A 19,616-nucleotide genomic window follows, 5' to 3' on the forward strand; every position below is an offset into this window, starting at 1 on the left:
GGTGAGATATGCAAAACCCACATCATCACAGGAGAATGTGCAATCCTCAGCAGTTCTCCAGTGTGCACTTTTCCCACTCTGCTCTTCCCCCTAACGGGCATTCCCTCCTGGGCCATGTTGCCCTTCCCACCTAACTAGGCAGACTCATTCATGTGCTCCTCCCTGTTCAGGTGCCCATCAGGCCTTACTTCCTTTCTCCTCCCTGTGGGCCATGGCCTCAGACCTCCTGACCATAGATGGTTAATGAGACTCCTTCTAGAATCTCAACACTGTGGCTTCTCTCATCCAAAATACTCTGGCTCTGGCTCCCTCTTCTACATAGGGTCAAAGTCTGCTCTTGATGCCAGTGTCAGTCCCCATCAGCCCTACCTGTTACTGTACATCTGCTTCAGGTGACACTACCTGCTAGTAAATTTCCCCTGTCCTCATCTCTGCCCACAGAGCCCTGGTGGTGCAGCAGTTAAGAGCTACAGCTGCTAACCAAAAGGTTGGCAGTTCGAATCCACCAGCTGCTCCTTGGAGACCCTATGGGGCAGTTCTGCTCTGTCCTATAGGGTGGCTATGAGTCGGAATCGACTCAATGGCAACAGTTTTATCTCTGTCCACAGAAGCTCACCAGTTGCTTTAAGGAATGATGCAGGCCCAGCTCTGAGCAGGGAGCCAGTGTGGGGGAGGACTGTTGTGGATGGTTCCCCAGTGACAGGAGTGATGAGGAAGCATATCAACACATGTGTTGTAAGGGAATCAAACACAAATGAACCCTGGGCATCAAGTGGGGAAGGGAGGGGCGTACTCAGAACTTGGACACCCAAAAGGGGAACAGAAGCTTCCCAGGCTGCAGCTGCCAGAGCCCTGGGCATTTCCTCATACTGCTGCTCTCACCCTGTGGAACCCACTGAACCGCAGGTCCCCACCTCAGTTGGCCCATGCCTCACCCTGTCCCTCCCTCCCAGGGCAGGGTCCAATAGACCCATATAGCTGCAGGAAGCCCAGTCGGAGACCAGAGCAGGGACAAGGACCGACAGCGGAGGCACACCTGGAGCAGAGCACGCAGGTACATTCTGACCCGACACCTGGGAGAGGCAAGGGGGCTGAGTGGGAAGGGGAGAAGAGCAAGGGAAAAAGGGAGCAGAGTGAGGAGGGCAGAACTGAACAAACAAGAGGGGGAGGGCCAGGGAGCAAGGGGTACCAGAGGCAGGAGCTTAAGGGAGTTGTAGAGGCTTTGGATCTGCCCTTGTAGTGGGCAGTGAGCATAAGGCAGTCAGCGAGATGAGGGACCGATGTAGGGATGTGGGAGACGAGAGGTCACACCTGCTTTGTGTTTCCTTTTCCTTCGTGGGCTCATTGCCACGTTACCTCGCCCACTGTACACCTCACTCACACCTGAGTCTTGTGGGGTCCAGCCAGGGAGGTGGTCACAGGTCCCATCTAGACTCAGAACCATGGGTCTCTGCCTCAACTCCCTCCTTCCTAGGAAAGCAGAAAGAACTCTGGGGATAAGAGGTTATAAAACAGAGCCCAGCCAAAAGTTAATAGTAAGACAAGACCGCAGCCTACGCCCAGCATCCCTGGCCACACCCAGCAGAAACGCTGGTTCTGGGTCCTCCCACAGCCTGTCCTGCCTGTTGTGCCCAGGCTGGGTCCTGGAGAGCACAAGACCATGAGGTCCCTGGCCTTCCCACCAGCGTCAGAGCAGCAAAGGGAGGTCCCAGGATGGCTTGTGTCCCAGAAACAAAACCAGAACCATACTGGAGCTGGGGGCAGGGGCTTAGATCACCAGGGCAGAAAGCCAGGGAAAGAAAAGCCACAGCTCCCAGGTGACAGCGCAGACCCACCAAACACCATTCACTGATCTCCGTATCAAGAAATGCACATTATGTACAAATTACATACAACATTTGTGAATCGAGTATGTGACATGGGAAACACATTTTCAAAAAACCAGAAGCCAGAACAAAAGCTTCTCTGGTGGAAGGCTCTCCTTCCAGCCCAGGAAATGCCCCGGAAGGGAAATGCTTCTGCACCTCAGTAACAGGTGATACAATTGTGCGGCCGTGTGTGGTGAAACGCACCTCAGGCCCCGGGTAGCCAGAGCACCTGCTCTGCACCGAAAGCCTGTCCGGAAGGTGGGCTTTGGCCACGCCGAACCTGGGGGGCTGGGCAGACGCTGCTGAGATCCGGGCAAATGTAAGCCTTCTGTACCTCTCGGTTTGGGTAGGAGAGATTGTTTCCTCGAGGTTTATCGCTAGGTGATCTGATTTGGGGAGAAAAGGGCAATTAGAAGGCAGGGACCGCTCAGAGTCCTCTCAACCCCTCACAGGCGTAGCTGGTCAGTCAGGCGGCTGACCTCGGCAGTGCCTGCACAAATGAAAAGAAAATTTGGGGGCGGGGGGAGCTTGCGTGGCAGGCGGGACTCAGGTCAGCCTAGAGCCTCCACAAAGCTCGCTGTTCTTATGTGGAGGAGTGTCTCCCAAGCTGCACACAGACAGTGGGCACCTGAAGGTGGCCGTCCGTACATGGGGAGGACATCATGGTACCATCAAGGCATCCCGGCCTCCCAGGAGTCTGAAGCCTAGGCTCCACCCACGGGATTTTACTGGCAGTTCTAGAGATGAGGTTATGAGGTGAAGACCACACCTACCCCCAGAATGAAAGGGTAAGGGCATCACTCCTGAATCACCACCTGGGTCACCCAGCTGCACACGCCCTCCTAGTAGGCTCAAGATGGTCAAGCCACCACACCTGGAGTGCCCACTGCAGGGGCCTAAGAAGCTGGACAGGACTGCCCCACTGCCTACACCCTCAAAGCTACAGGTCTGCAACCTGATGGAAGTGGAATCCTTCCACATCGCTTAAAATTTTAAATGTGCTGGCATCAACAGGTTGTATCCTTATGACTTATTTAAAAAGAATGGAAGTAGCTGACATTTCTGGACTACTTAGGTAGGCATTGTTCTAAACACTTACATTTATTATCTAATTTAATTCTCTCAATGACCCTAGAAGGTAGGCGCTGTTGTCATTATTTCCATTGTATGATGGAGAAAATATTGAGGCCCAGAGGGTTCAAGTAACTTGCCCAAGGTCACCCAGCTAGTACACAGTGTGATGTGCATGGGTTCAAACCCAGGTAGCCCAATCCAGACCCTATGCTTTTAATGTCTACACTAAACTTCTAAGTGTGTCTACATAAAACATACTTTGTTTTGTCAAAAGTGTAGTTTTGCAGTTTATCCATTCTCTGCCTCTGCCCAGCAGAATACGCACTTGTTGCCTCTGGATGGGGCAGGGCCTTGGGCTGCTCTGACCCTCAGACCACTGGCTGCCGTGTGCTAAGGTGGAGAAAGGAGGGCAAGATTCGGCCGGGATAAGAAAATGTGCAGAAAAGGGGGCGTGAGGGGGTTTCCATTGGTAAGAAGATCCACAGGGCTGCAAAAGCGAGGAAAGGGCAGGCCCAGCACTGGGGACCTTGGGTGGGAATAGCCTAGCTCCACTACAGGTGGACCCAACCTGGAATGGGGGAGGGAGAAGCTAGGTCTGCAGGAGACCACAAGGCTAAGGGACACTGTACTCAAAGCCCCAGCCAGGTAGAGATCCTTTTCCTCCGGTAGCACAACTAACCCCATGCCCTCTACGACATTCCAGAATGACGGGTCAAGAGGCCCTGCTGCTTGGCTGGGCCATGGCTGGGATCCTGGCACTGCAGACCCTGGCAGCAGCTGAGCACTCACAGTGGTCTCTAGGCAGCAAGGCTGGGGTGTTCGCGGACCTGAGCGCAGAGGAGCTGAAGGCCGTGCACAACTTCCTTTGGTCCCAGAGGGAGCTGGCACTGCAGCCTGCCAAAGCCCCAACCATGGCCAAGAACTCCATCTTCCTCATTGAGATGCTGCTGCCCAAGAAGCAACACGTGCTGAAGTTTCTGGACAACGGTGAAAGTCGTCCTGCCCGGGAAGCCCATGTTGTCATCTTTTTTGGAGCCCAGGAGAAGCCCAACATCACTGAGTTTGCAGTGGGACCCCTGCCATACCCCCACTATATGCGAGTACTGTCCCCTAGGCACAGGCACCACCCTTCCTGGGCGTCCAGGCCTGTCTCCACCACTGAGTACGTCCTCCTGAACCACATGCTACAGGAAGCCACGAAGCCCCTGCACCAGTTCTTCCTCAATACCACAGGCTTCTCCTTCCGAGATTGCGGAGACCGGTGCCTGACCTTTACCGATGTGGCCCCCCGAGGCCTGGCTTCTGGCCAGCGCCGAAGCTGGCTTATCCTGCAGCGAGAAGTGGAAGGCTATTTCTTACACCCCACTGGGATGGAGCTACTTGTGGACCATGGGAGCCAAGATGCCAATGACTGGGTGGTAGAGCAGGTCTGGTACAATGGGAAGTTCTACAGGAGCCCAGAAGAACTAGCCCGCAAGTATGGCAACGGAGAGGTGGATGTGGTGGTTTTGGAGGACCCACCACCCTCTGGCAGCGAGGAGCCCCCAGTCTTCTCTTCCTACAGGCCCCGTGGGGCCTTCTCCACACCCACCACTGTGAATGGGCCCCGCCTGGTCCAGCCCGAAGGCCACCGCTACCAGCTAGAGGGCAATGCAGTGCTCTATGGGGACTGGAGCTTCGCCTTCCGGCTGCGCTCCTCGTCGGGGCTGCAGATCTTGGACGTGCGCTTCGGAGGAGAGCGTGTCGCCTATGAGGTGAGTGTGCAGGAGGCAGCGGCTCTATATGGAGGACACACGCCAGCAGGCATGCAGACCAAATACATGGACATGGGCTGGGGCATGGGCAGCGTCACACATGAGCTAGCCCCTGGCATTGACTGCCCGGAGACCGCCACCTTCCTGCACGCCCTCCACTATTACGATGCTGATGGCCCTGTATACTACCCCCGGGCCCTCTGCCTCTTCGAGATGCCCACGGGGGTGCCCCTTCGGCGGCACTTTGATTTCAACTCCAACGGAGGCTTCAACTTCTATGGAGGGCTGAAGGGCCAGGTGCTGGTGCTGCGAACCACTTCCACAGTCTACAATTATGATTACATTTGGGACTTCATCTTCTACCCCAATGGAGTAATGGAGGCCAAGATGCATGCCACTGGCTATATCCACGCCACTTTCTACACGCCTGAGGGGTTGCACCACGGCATGCGCCTGCACACCCACCTACTTGGCAACATGCACACCCACCTGATGCATTACCGCATAGACCTGGACGTGGCAGGTAAGACTCAGGCAGGGAGCAGAGTGGCACCCTGCTGGTCAGGCAGCCTTCACAGGAGATGGTGTTAAGGCTCTCCTGGGACATAAAACCATGAGCATTTGCCCAGCGTGCTCTGCGAAACCAGCAGTGCTACAAGTTGTTTTGCCCTGAAAAGTGGTGACAGTTAATAGTGCCAACTTTTTACCCTGGATGTAACACTGTGAACTGTGTCCCCACCCGGGGCTGCTGACCATATAACGTTGTTGTCGTTAACTGCCGTTGAGTCAGCCCTGACTCATGGTGACCCCATGCACAATGGAACAAAAAACACTCCCCTGTCCTGAGCCATCCCCATGATTAGATACTGATAGAACTGTTGTGATCCATACGGTTTTCACTGGCTGATTTTCAGAAGTAGATTGCCAGGCCTTTCTTCCTAGACCATCCTAGTCTGGAAGCTCCACTGAAACTTGTTCAGCAGCACAGCAACACACAAGCTTCCACTGACAGATGGCTGGTGGCTGTGCTTGAGGTGCACTGGTCAGGAATCGAACCGGGGTCTCCTGCACGGAAGGCAAGAATTCTACCACTGAATCACCCTGTCCCCAATGATCCTAAAAGAGGAGGATTAAATAATGCCCAGAAGTGTAAGAAACAGCTGACTAGCATTCTGGGTGGGGGCCCTCATCCTGTCTCTTGGATTAAGGATGTCCCTGTAGAGAGTGTAGCATGACATACATGACATAACTAAGACACCCATTCTCCCTTTTGGCCCCAGAGAGGTGCTAGACCCCGTCTCTCAGACCTGGAAGCTACCCTCTCTCGAGGACATAGCCACAGACATCAGGCTCAGGGCTAGCTCCTTGGAGGAGCCACCCAGAGTCACAGCAGAATTGCCATAGCTGCCCTAACAACATATGACCTTCCACTCCCACACCCAGCTCAGGGCATGCTCCCAAAATATTCTCTTCACCCCTAACAGCGCCTAGCTTTGTATGCAGTTCAGGATGGCCATCCCAGTGCAGAATGACAGCATTTCAGGTTGGGAGCTTGATCCTCATTCTCCTTTTTCCTGCACACCTCCAGGCACCAAAAATAGCTTCCAGACGCTAGAGATGAAGCTACAAAACATCACTAACCCCTGGAGCCCAGGACACCGCCTGGTGCAGCCCACTCTGGAGCAAACGCAGTTCCACCAGGAGCGCCAGGCTGCCTTTCACTTTGGGCGGGCCCTGCCCGAGTACCTGCTCTTCACCAGCCCCAAGAAGAACACCTGGGGCCACCAACGCAGCTACCGCGTGCAGATCCATTCCATGGCCAGCCAAGTGCTGCCCCAGGGCTGGCAGGAGGAGAAGGCTGTCACCTGGGCCAGGTGAGCTGGGGGGGGGGCGGGCAGAGAGAGTGTGTCTTTGTGTATGCGTCTGTGTGTGTGCCTGTGCCTCTGCCCGTGTGTGTGTGGCTGTGCATGTGTCTATGTGTGTGCCTCTGTGTGTGTGTCTGTCTGTGTGTACATGCCTGTGCACTTGGGAAGCAGGGTGAAGAACCCCATGCCGAACACCCTGAGCCTCTGCTGACAGTGGCCGACTCACTAACTCCCAAGAGATGATCTCTCATTTTGGGAAGGCAGTAACCTTCTCCCACCATTGACCTGAAGATGTCCCCTAGGAGAGGCTAGGAGCCCCCCTAGACCCAGAGCCACCTGGCTTTTCCTCTGCCTGGCAGGTACCCACTAGCAGTGACCAAGTATCGGGAGTTGGAGCTGTACAGCAGCAGCATCTACAACCAGAATGACCCCTGGGACCCACCTGTGGTCTTTGAGGAATTTCTTCAAAACAACGAGAACATTGAAAATGAGGTACTGACCTTGTCCCCCAGCCCTGCCCCCAGCCCTGCCCAACTCTGGCCCTGCCTTCTTCCAGCTTCAGCCCCAAGATCACCCTCACCAATGGGGAGTCCTAGCTGCCCTCTGCCGGGACCTGTTCTCACCCTGGGACAGGAAGGGAGAGCACGTCTGGAGGTCATTATAGAGCTTCCCACCCCTAAAACGGGGCTTGAGAAGATGCAGAAAGGTTCTTGGCGTGACAGACAGTGCCAAACCAAAAAAAACAAACTTTTTGCCATTGAGTCGATTCTGACTCATAGCGACCCAATAGGACAGAGTAGGGTTTCCAGGGAGCAGCTGGTGGATTTGAACTGCCAACCTTTTGATTATCAGCAGTAGCTCTGAACCACTGTGCCACCAGGGATCTGAAAACGCCCAAGGGCCCCAGCGGCCTCTAGTGGTCAGGGCTCAGCACCGCCCCATTGAAGACCACTCCCTTCTTCTGTCTGAACCACCCCACCTGCTCACTCTCTTTCTCCCACAGGACCTAGTGGCCTGGGTGACAGTGGGTTTCCTCCACATCCCCCACTCAGAGGACATCCCTAACACGGCCACACCTGGAAACTCTGTGGGCTTCCTGTTGAGGCCCTTCAACTTCTTCCCAGAGGACCCGTCCTTGGCGTCCAAAGACACTGTGATCGTGCGGCCCCAGGATGGAGGCCCCAACCATGTCCAGCGCTGGGTTCCCGAGGAGGCGAGGGGCTGTTGGATGCCTCCCCCTTTTAGCTACAATGGAACCTACAGGCCTGTGTGAAGGGCCCCTGACCCACCTCCCACCAGGGAACCTTCATCCTTAGGATTGACAATAAACACTTTTGACCATGCTGTGAGCTGCTTGGGGTGGAGTGGGGAGGTGGGGGCGGGGGGGAGCGGCAAGGGACATGAGTGTGCAGAGGTATAGTCACATAACCTGGGGCTCCACTCACACTTGGTCCACTCCATCCCAGAAAAGACCTCCCCAAAACCTGTTGCCATCGAGTGAATTCCAACTCATAGTAACTCTATAGCGACCCTAAAGGACAGAGTAGAACTGCCCCATTGGGTTTCTAAGGAGCAGCTGGTGGATTCGAATTGCCAACCTTTTGGTTAGCAGCCAAGCACTTAACCACTGCACCACCAAGGCACCAAAAAGACCTCCACTACTACCTAAAGTGGGGCTCACTGAAATACTCGCATTTGCCTATCAGATTGGTTTAAAAAAAAAAAAAAACTAAGGCTGACAACACCCCTCTGGGGAGGCTGTGGGAAGACTCCTTGCATTGCTGCTGGACATGCAAAGTGGTGCAGGCACAAGAAAGATAGGAAATCTACCAAAATTACCAATGTGTTTGCCCTCTGACACACTAATCCTACTTCCAGGACTTTATCCCAAAGCTCCACCTACACACACTAAAAATATGGTACAAGGTTATTCACTGCAGCATTGTTTGCAATACCAAAAGACTGGAAAAAGACTGGAAGCAACCCAATGTCCATCTATAGGAGAATCCAGCTGACTAAACTATGGCACATCCATACAACACAGTACTAAGTGATCGCAAGAGAAATATGTGGATGTTTTCAACTTACTTACATGGAGAGATCTTCAATATTTATTAAATAAGAAAAGAAAATAGGTACAGAAACAATAGCATATGCTTACTTTCATGTAAGAAAAGAGGGGAGGAAATATATATGTATATTTATGTAAATAAATAAATATATATATATATATAAAACCAAAAAATAAAAAATAAACCCATTGCCATCAAGTCGATTCTGACTCATAGCGACACTATAGGACAGAGTAGAACTGCCTCATAGGGTTTCCAGGGAGCGCCTGGTGGATTTGAACAGACGACCTTTTAGTTAGCAGCTGTAGCTCTTAACCACTATGCCACTAGGAAATATATAAATTAGCTTGTAAAAATTCTAGAAAGATACACAAGAAACTAATAAAAAAAAAAGTTACCTATAGATGATGAGAAGAAATGGGGTGGCTGAGGACAGGGATGGGGTTAGTTTTTAATTATGTGAATATATGACCTATTCAAAAAAATTAAAACCTAAATTTTAAAAGAGGAAGAAATGGAGGAAGGGAAGGAGAGAAAACTGCATCTCCTAGTGCTGACTAATGGAACTATAATGGTATTGTAGTAGGTGGCCAGGATGGATGTGGTAGACAATAATACCCCCGACAAGATGTCCGTGTCCTAATCCCTGGAATCTGTGAATATGTTACTTACATGGCAAAAGGGACTTTGTAAATGTGATTAATTTAAGGATCTTGAGGTGGAAGATTATCCTGGATCATCTGGGTGGGCTTGATGTAATGATGAGGGTCCTTATAAAAGGGAGGCAGGGTATCTGAGAGGATAAAAGAGGCTACGCTGCTGGATTTGAAGATGGAGGACAGGACAACAAGCCAAGGAATGTGAGTGGACTCTGGAAGCTGGAAAAGGAAAGGCAAGAGATTTCTCCTCTAGAGCCTCTAGAAGGAATGTGGCCCTGCTGACTTGTTTTAGACCTCTGATCTCCAGTATTGTGAGATAATAAAACTGTATTGTCTCAAGTCATTAAGTTATAGCAGTGATAGAAAAGGAATACTATGGATGTGGAGGAGAGCTGATGGAGGAAAGCAGAACAAGCAGATGGAGAGAGTCATCTCACACTGCCCTCCAAACGCTGTGAGTCCTGGATGCTGCCAGAGCTGTCACCCAAGGCAAGGCCAGGACAGCACCCTCCAATGGGGTCAGCAACAGTTGGCCAGGTAATGAAAGGTCCAGGGGCAGCCAAGTCAAACAGGGACCTAGGCTGGGTCCTGGCTCCTAAACTGGACATTAAATTATCATAGTGGAACACTAAGCGAAAGCGAAAGCAAAATTTTTATTGAGGAATAAGATTCACGAATTGAGATACACTAAAGCACCCAGGTAGGGTATAATAGTGTTCTAAATTGTAAGAAGAGACCAAGGTTTTTGTCGGGTGGAGTAAACAAAGGACTACTTGCTTGAAGGAACAAAGGGGAAGGTACATGGCAAAAAGTTACAAGACTTATTAAACTATAATTCTTCTTAACAGTATCAATTTTATTTTTTAAATTCTTGGGTTATGTTGACCAAGGCATACTTCTTGGATCAAGCTGCCGAAACGTTCTTGACAAACATCTGTCAACAAATGTTTCTTAGTCAAACTACAGTCCTGATCCTCAACACTTCCTCTTTCTGTGTTACAAGCAGTTAAACTTTTACAAGAAGCTAAATTGTCTTTTTAGAGTAACAGAAGCAGATTTTAAGCCCAAGTTGTAGTTTAACTCAAAATAGAGTTTAATTTAGAACTGAAGTCAGCCATCTTAGTCATGCCAAGCACTTCGGGTTTTGGGGGTTCACATACAAAATAAAACAAATCCTGACCTTTCTCTTCCTTCAGGAGAACAGAAAGGAAGGATGTGATTGGTTTAGATAAACATTTTTAAGGAGGCTCAGTGAGAGCAGAGTTGGGAATCAGAGGTGTTCCCTGGGGTCAGGGGCTCCTTTACACAGGCTGAGTCATATATGTATGACCGTTGCCACCCCAGCCACACCAAGCGCAACTTGAAGACCTATACCCACTGCAGGCACCATGTGGGGCCTGTGGAGAGACTGAGCCACTGATGGCCAAAAAACACACATCGCAAGCTGCACATACTCACCTGCAGAGGGCTCCCTTCATCTCCCCTTTATGTGTGTCATCACCCCCTAATAATGATTTTGGTGACAACAGCACCATCACCCCACACAACCTACCTCTACTGGGAAGAGCAGAAGAGTCTGCGCTTCATCCCTGAGAAACCAGCCCAAGGTCCCAGGGGCTACACTTCCCTCCCTTGCAGACACAGGTCCCAGGCATCCTCATAGGCCACCACTTCCAGCATCCTTCCTTTGAGTCCCTGGTTTCTACTTCCCAGAATTGCTCTCAGTGCTCACCCTTCCTTTAAGCATTATACAAACCCAAAAGGTGACTGACCAAGATAAAAAGATGAGGAAAACAAAGCATCTGCCCTCAAAATGCCCACCATCACGTGGGATAAGGCCAGAGAGCCAGCACATGAGAGGTGCTCTAGTGTGAGATCTGACTCCTCTCAGACAGGCATCATCTTTTTTTTAATAAAGGCTTAGTCTGACCCAAGAGTTGCAAGTGGCCCAAAGAAATGTCACATATAACTTGGCCTTGGTTAACTCATTCAGTGAATGTTTACTAGGTGACTACTGGCATTCCCAACTACACAGCCTCACGCTGAACTTTGAGGCCAGCCCCATTCAGTCGGCTAATTCTTCCTGGGCACAATTACACATGTGAGTACACCAGCTCAGCTATGGGCCTGCCTCCGGTTGGGTAACTGAGAGAAGCCTCCAGCCCTGATCAGGAGAGGGAACCCCCAGAAACAGACTGTCAGGAACCCTCAGGACAAGCCTGGCTAATCCTCCAAACACTTGGAAGCTCTGAGAAGCCCCATGTCAAGTTAAGTGGTATGGCCCACCCAGCCAACCAAGGGACCTAAATAGCTTCCTAGCCTCTGTAGGGACAAAAGGTAGCATAAGCAGGGCAAGGTAAGCATGGTGTCAACCAAGAAACTCTGGATTCCGAGTTCTTCCACCAAGACAGTGCTGGACAACTTTTCCATAAACCTCTAAGTGCCCAGGGGACCAAGCCCTCTGTTTCCATGCCCCTCTGCCTTTGGATGTCCTTAACCCTATCTTCTTGGCTTAAGCTTCAAACCATTCACTTTTCCTTCCTAATGTTTGACCAGACCTCACCTACCATCCAAGTAAGCAGTTTGCTCTTGTAGAGGCTTCTGCCTACCAGGGCCAGCTACGGAATCTGTAGGGCCCAGAAGGAAATGTAGGACCCTTTGTTGAAAAATTATTAAGAATACCAAAACGAGGACAGCAGAGCATTAAACCAAGTGTGTTGAGTCCCTCTGAGCTCAGGCCCACACCCTGCTGTCTACATCTACTGCCTGCCTCAGCCACGTCAGAGCATCAGGCTGCTTCTTGGACTGTGTTTCTCATAGTGACAAAGCAATATAGGATATAATATTCTCACCAAAGCACTTCCTGCCCCTAGAAGGTGATATATATTTATTCAATCAATATGGCAGCTGTGTAAACATTTCTTTTTAACTAGACCAAGTTTATGCAAATTAGAGTAATTATCCACCTAACCATAAGTTTTCTTGGCAGTAAACTTTTTACTAAAAAGACATGATCAGTTAAACATTTCTCTCAACTGTAGGTCCCTCAAGGACCTACCCTAAACTCTTGGCTACTTACCAACTGTTTATCAGAGAAACGATATAAATTATCTCATTAATCTCTCCTCTTAAATTTTCTCTGCCTCTCCCATTTAGGGGGCAATGTTTGTAATTTGTTGCCACAAATGTGATAGTTGATTTACTCTTTTAAACCTCACTAATTCCCTGCCTGTGATGGATGAGGTTGTGTGTCAACTTGGCTGGGCCATGAGTCTCAGGGGTTTGGCAGTTATAATGTAATTTGGCAGTTATGTAATGATGTAATCAACTCCATGACGAGATCTTCTATGAGCAGCCAATCAGGTGAAAAGGACTTTCCTTGGGGGTGTGGCCTGCCTCCAGTACATAAATTGATGATCCAGCAAGGCTCTCGCTCTGGATCTTGCATCCAGCAACATCTCACCTTCAGTTCTTGGAACGTGAGCAAGCAGTTTACCTGCCAATCTTGGGATTCATAGCCTCTGCAGGCTGTGAGACAGTTGGCCACTGTCTGACCTGCTGATCTAGAGTTCGTCAGTCACTGCAGCTCCATGAGTCAGGAGTAGCCTCCAGCCTGATACCTGACTCAAAAACTTGGGACTTGCCAGCCTCTACAACTGCGTGAGCCATTTCCTTGAGATAAATATGTATATCATATATTTATGATAAACATATATATATGCTTCACTAGTTTTGCCTCTCTAGAGAATCTAGCCTAAGACATTTGGTACCAAGAGTGGTTCTAGAGAAACACAATCATGAGGATGAGTTTTCTAAATTGGTTTTTAAGCCTGAAGAGTCTTAAAGACATTGATGACTCTGCTTCCAGTAGTAAAGAGGGTACTGCTAATCCATGGTGTGAGGTAACAACAGAAATATGTAAAATATCACCACCAATAGATTAAGTATTGGAGAGAGGTGAGGTTCTGAGTGATCACATGTTTGATACTTTTCTACAATTTTATCTGAATGAGAAGATTAGGAACTAGGTGGTTGGTCCTACTTTTGCTAGACGAAGTGGTGAAAGAAGGAGATGAGCTCAGGGCTTCAGAGTCACAGCTCAAGTGCCACATAAATGACAATGATCTCAAAGTTGCCACTTGTGCCCTGAAAGAAAGTCTTATTTCTTGAAGTAACACAGTTGATATTGCCGAAAAACAAACTCAAAGTCTTATCGTAAGAGTGGCTAAATTACAATACCAGTTAAATTCTCAACCTCACATGGTGTCTGAAGTTTAAGTGAGGGCATTGATTGAGAAGAAATGGGATCCTGAAACTTGGGAGGGGGAGTTACTGGGCAGATAATCAGGAAGCTGGGGACACCGAGCCCCTAAGTTCTGTTAAATCTGTCCTGCTGAAAGAAATAGTCCTCTTACTTCATTCTGAAGAGATTACTCCATATTTTGTCTGTTAAGCCATGCTACTCAGTAAAACCATTAGCCCCTCTACCCCTATCTGATGAGATTAATACAGCTGTGTCTGAAGAGCTTTTTCCTGAGCCATCCCCTGGGGAGGCATCTGAGCCACTGCCTGAGGCAGATGCCTTACGACATTGCTGAATGTTCTCAGAATACATCCCCACCACCTGTTTTTCTTTTAGACCTATAACTAGACTTAAGTACCAAGGAGTCCCAAAAGGTGAAGTAAAAACCGTGACCCAGGAGGAGGTATGCTACACTTCAAAAGAACTGCTTGAGTTTTCTAATATGTACAAACAGAAACCTGTGGACTATATGTGGGAATGGCTATTAAGGTTGTGGTATAATGGTGCATGGAATATACAGTTGGATCAGTCTGAGTTTATTGATATAGGCCCACTAAGCACAGATTCTACACTCAATGTTTCAGCTCGAGAGGTTAGGAAAGGCTCCAATAGTTTGTTGGTTCACTGAAGCATGGATTAAGCAGTTGCCTACACTAAATCAAGTTGCCTTGGTATACTGTAGAAGGAGATATCCCAAGGCTTAGGGAAATTGGCATGTTAGAGTGAATTTATCAGGTTAGACCCACACAAGTAGTGCCCAGGGGATACACCTTTCACCATAATGGTGAGGAACAAATTTATGAAGGGTGCCCCAGCATCCTTGAAGACTGCTGTGATTGCTACTTTATGGAAGTCAGATTTGACAGCAGGAACTCCCCTAACTGAATTAAGACAGCTAACTACAATGGGCTGACTGGACTTCTTGGTGGTAGGGGCCAAGTGGTGGCTATCAATCAACAAAGACAAGGTGGGCATGGTTACTGTAATGGACAGCTGAGTCAAAGTAGTAATCAGAATATTCTGAATCATACAGACTTGTGGTGTGGACTACTTCGTCATGGTGTCCCTAGGAGTGAAACAGATCACAAATCTACTAAATATTTACTTGATCTGTACAAGCAGAAGAATTCTAGGTCAAGTGCCTGCAACACAACAGCTTTAATACTCCAAGGATCAGGAATAATGCAGGTCCAAAGCCTCAACCTCATAACAGACCAGTGAAATCGGGCCTCACTCTTCTCCCATAGCCCACCCTTGGAAGGAAAATTATTCAAAAGTCACAAAATTTCCAACCAAACGGAAGCAGGGCTCCTTTACAACTAAGGAGTACAGCCCCAGACCACAACATCAAAAAGCTCCTCAGCTATCAGTGTCCGAGCCTCCCCGCCCGGTCCCTACAAGTACCCCCGCCCTCGCTGGCCCCTAGTTCTCACCCCACTGCTCTGTTGATTTTGTAATACTTCTTCAGGTTCCATCCCTACGCTTTCCACTGCTCCACCTCTATCTCAGTGCTCTCAACCCTAGCTGCACATTAGAATCACCGGAAGAGCTTTCTTAAAGACGCCAGTGCTGTGCTACACCCCGACCAACTCTCTCACAGTGTAGGATCAGTACAGCACAGTTCAGAACATCTGAGTATTTTTTTTCTTTTTTTTTCTAAGCAACCCAGGTAAGGCCTGAGACAGCCAGATTTGAGAACACTGAGCTAGGTCACTGTCTTAGTCATCTAGTGCTGCTATAACAGAAATACCAAAGCGGATGGCTTTTTTGTTTGTTTATTGTTGTAGTTTAAGTGAAAGTTTACATTTCAAGTTATTCTCTTATACGAAACCTTGTAGATACATTGTTATGTGATCCTAATTGCTCTCCCTATACTGTGACAGCACACTCCTCCTTTCCACCCCTGATTTCCCATGTCCATTCAACCAGTTCCTAACCGTCTCTGCCTTCTCATCTCACCTCCGGACAGAAGCTGCCTGTTTAGTCTCATGTATCTACTTGAGCTAAGAAGCACACTCTTCATGAGTATCATTTTAAGTCCCATAGTCCAGTCCAATCTTTGTCTGAAGAGTTGGCCTTGGAAAATGTTTTAGTTCTGGGCTGACAGTCTGGGGGCCATGCTTTCTGGGGTTCCTCCAGTCTCAGTCAGACCATTAAGTCTGGTCTTTTTACTAGAATTTGAGTTCTGCACCCTACCTTTCTCCTGCTCCATCAGGGACTCTCTGCTGTGTTCCCTGTCAGGGCGGTCATTGGTGGTAGCCAGGCACCATCTAGTTCTTCTGGTCTCAGGATGATGAAGTCTCTGGTTTATGTGGTCCTTTCTGTATCTTGGGCTAATACTTTCCTTGTGTCTTTGGTGTTCTTCATTCTCCTTTACTCCAGGTGGTTGGGACTAATTGATGCATCTTAGATGGCCACTTGCAAGCTTATAAGACCCCAGACACCACTCACCAAAGGAGAATGCAGAACACGTTCTTAATAAACTTTGTTATGCCAATTGACCTAGATGTCCCTTGAAACCATGGTCCCCAGACACCCGCCCCTGCTACTCTGTCCCTCGAAATGTTTGATTGTATTCAAGAAACTTCTAAGCTTTGGTTTAGTCCAGTTGTGCTGACTTCCTCTGTAGTGTGTGCTGTCCTTCCCTTCATCTAAGGTAATTCTTATCTACTATCTAGTTAGTGAATAACCCTCACCCTCCCTCTCCACCCTCGGAACCATCAAAGAATGTTTTCTTCTGTGTTTATACGTTTTCTTGAGTTCTTATAATACTGGTCCTATACAATATCTGTCCTTCTGTGACTGACTAAATTCACTCAGCATAATGTCCTCCAGACTCTTCCATGTTATGTTTCATGGCTTCATCATTGTTCTTTATTGTTGTGTATATGGTATATTCCATTGTGTGAATATAACATAATTTGTTTATCCATTCATCCATTGATGGGCACCTAGGTTGTTTCCATCTTTTTGCTATCGTGAACAGTGCTGCAACAAACATAGGTGTGAATATATCTATTCGTGTGACAGCTCTTATTTCTCTAGGATATATTCCAAGGAGCAGGATTGCTGGATCATATGGTACTTCTATTTCTAGCTTTTTAAGGAAGTGTCAAATCAAATCAACTTCCAAAGTGGTTGTACCATTTTACATTCCCACCAACAGTGTATAAGTGTTCCAGTCTCTCCACAACCTCTCCAATGTTTATTATTTTGTGTTTTTTGGATTAATGCTAGCCTTGTTGGGGTGAGACGGTATTTCATTGTAGTTTTGATCTGCATTTCTCTAATGGCTAATGATCGTGGGCATTTCTTCATGTGTCTGTCAGCCGCCTGAATGTCTTCTTTGGTGAAGTGCCTGTTCATATCTGTTGCCCGTTTTTTAATTGGGTTATTTGTCTTTTTGTTGTTGAGGTTTTGCAGTACCTTGTAGATTTTAGAGATTAGACGCTGATCGGATTTGGCGTAGCCAAATTTTTTTCCCAGTCTGTAGGTTATCTTTTTACTCTTTTGGTGAAGTCTTTTGATGAGCATAAGTGTTTGATTTTTAGGAGCTCCCAGTTATCTAGTCTCTCTTCTGGCACTTGTGCATTGTTACTTATGCTTCCTATTCTGTTTATGCCATGTATTAGGGCTCCTAGCGTGGTCCCTATTTTTTTTTCCATGATCTTTATCATTTTCAACTTTATATTTAGGTCTTTGATACATTTTGAGTTAATTTTTGTGCATGGTGTGAGGTATGGGTCTTGTTTCAGTTTTTGCAGATGGATATCCAGTTATGTCAGCACCATTTGTTAAAGAGACTGTCTTTTCCCTAATTAATGGACTTTGGGCCTTTGTCAAATATCAGCTACTCAAAGGTGGATGAATTTATGTCTGGATTCTCAACTCTGTTCCATTGGTCTATGTATCTGTTGTTGTACCATTACCAGGCTCTTTTGACTACCATGGCAGTATAATAAGTTCTAAAATCAGGTAGTGTGAGGCCTCCCACTCTGTTCTTCTTCTTGAGTAATGCTTTACTTATTCAGGGCCTCTTCCCTTTCCATATGAAGTTGGTGATTTGTTCACAAGTGGATGGCTTGAGAAATTTATTCTCTTACAGTCTATAAGGCTAGAAATCCAAATTCAGGGTGTCAGCTCCAGGGGAAGGCTCTCTATCTCTGTCGACTCTGGAGGAAGGTACTTATCATCAATCTTCCCCTGGTTGAGGAGCTTCTCAGCACAGGGACCCCAGGTTCAAAGGACGCACAAATTCTCCTGGCTCTTGTTTATTGGTGGTATGAGGTCCATGTGTCTCTCTGCTCGCTTTTCCCTTTTATGTCTTAAAAGAGATTGGCTTCAGACATAATCTAATATTGTAGATTGAGTCCTGCATCATTAACATAACTGCCACTAATCCTATCTCATTAACATCATAGAGATAGGATTTACAATACATAGGAAAATCTCATTAGATGACAAAATGGGGGACAATCACACACTAATGGGAATTACGGCCTAGTCAAATTGATACACATATTTTTTGGGGAAACAGTTCAATCCATGACATTCTACTCTTTGGCCCCCCAAAATTAATGTCCTTGACACTTGTAAAACACATGCACCCCATCATATCATAGCAAAAGTCTTAATTCAACTCCAAGTCCAAAATCCAAAAATTCCTCTTCATCTGCGAAATTGAGAATACAAGTTATCTGCTTCCAAATTACAATGGTGAAACAGGCACAAGTTAGACATTTCCATTACAAATGGGAGAAATTGGAGGGAAAGAAGGGATAACGGGTACTAAGCAAGTCAACAGAACACATAACATTAGCCCCCCAGGCTTGAAAATAATCCTCTGTTCTCTGAGACCATTCACACAATAGCCCTGCTCTCCAGACTCTAGGTATTGGCCACACTGTCCGGATTCTGAGTGGAGGCCCCTTAGCCCTGGGCTTCAGCTCTGCTTTCTGGGCCCACTGGGATGGCAACTCTGCTCTCTTGGCATTGGGCAGCCCCATTCTCCCAGTCCATCTGAGTGGCAACTCCACTCTTTGAGACTGAGGTAGCTCTGCTTCCTGTGTTCCTTGTCTCTTCAGCTTCTGCTTCCTGGTTCCTTGGCCTCTTGACCCCTCGGGATTCAGTGCACACATCCTGGGCAAGTGTTCCAAAGCTCTGTAGCTCCACCGATAACTGCCTGGAGGCACCCTACTCTTCCAGGAAGTCTCCTGCACAAAGGCACTCAGCTCTCTCACTCCGTGGGTCAGCTCCAGCAGCATCTCATGCTGGTCTTCTGGTTCTGTTGCTGCCGGCTCTCTGCTGCTGCTTCTCACCATCTGCACCATCTCCAGTGTAACAGCTCTCTTCACTTCCTTCAGAGTCCTCACCAGAATTGACTTTGACATCCATAATTCCCTAACAGTCTCTTCAAGGCAATCTAGGCTTTTACTATTAGGCACTTGAAAACTCTTCCAGCCTCTATCCATTCACAGTTTCAAAACTGCTTCCACACTTCAGGTATGTTTTAGAGCAGCAACAGGCTCTCTCGGTACCAAATTCTGTCTTAGTTATCTAGTGCTGCTATAAGAGAAATACCACTAGTGGATGGTTTTAACAAAGAGAAATTTATTCTTTTACAGTCTATGAGGCTAGAAGTCTAAATTCATGGTGCCGGCTCCAGGGGAAGGCTTTCTTTCTCTGTCGACTCTGGAGGAAGGTCCTGGTCACCAATCTTCCCCTGGTTGAAGAGCTTCTCAGCACAGAAGCCCCAGGTCCAAAGGATGCACTATTCTCCTTGCTCTTGTTTATTGGTGGTAGGAGGTCCCCATGTCTCTCTGCTCACTTCTCCCTTTTATATCTCAAAACAGATTGGCTTAAGACACAATCTAATATTGTAGATTGAGTCCTGCCTCATTAACATAACTGCCACTAATCCTATCTCATTAACGTTATAAAGATAGGATTTACAACACATAGGAAAATCTCATTAGATGACAAAATGGTGGACAATCACACAATACTGGGAATCATGGCCTA

General features: G+C 48.0%; 1 protein-coding gene across 1 annotated transcript; it reads left to right on the top strand.

The window, feature by feature from the left end:
• Positions 1-883: 883 nt before the first annotated feature.
• Positions 884-7,899, top strand: AOC1 (amine oxidase copper containing 1). The gene is made up of 5 exons (XM_004372731.3): positions 884-1,054; positions 3,646-5,219; positions 6,285-6,570; positions 6,921-7,053; positions 7,565-7,899. The coding sequence occupies exons 2-5, from the start codon at positions 3,647-3,649 to the stop codon at positions 7,832-7,834; spliced, it is 2,262 nt and encodes a 753-aa protein (XP_004372788.2). The 5' UTR covers positions 884-1,054; position 3,646; the 3' UTR covers positions 7,835-7,899.
• The last annotated feature ends 11,717 nt before the right edge of the window (positions 7,900-19,616 follow it).

The sequence above is a fragment of the Trichechus manatus genome, unplaced genomic scaffold (assembly GCF_000243295.1).
Source record: "Trichechus manatus latirostris isolate Lorelei unplaced genomic scaffold, TriManLat1.0 scaffold00020, whole genome shotgun sequence".
In the NCBI taxonomy this organism is placed as follows: domain Eukaryota; kingdom Metazoa; phylum Chordata; class Mammalia; order Sirenia; family Trichechidae; genus Trichechus; species Trichechus manatus.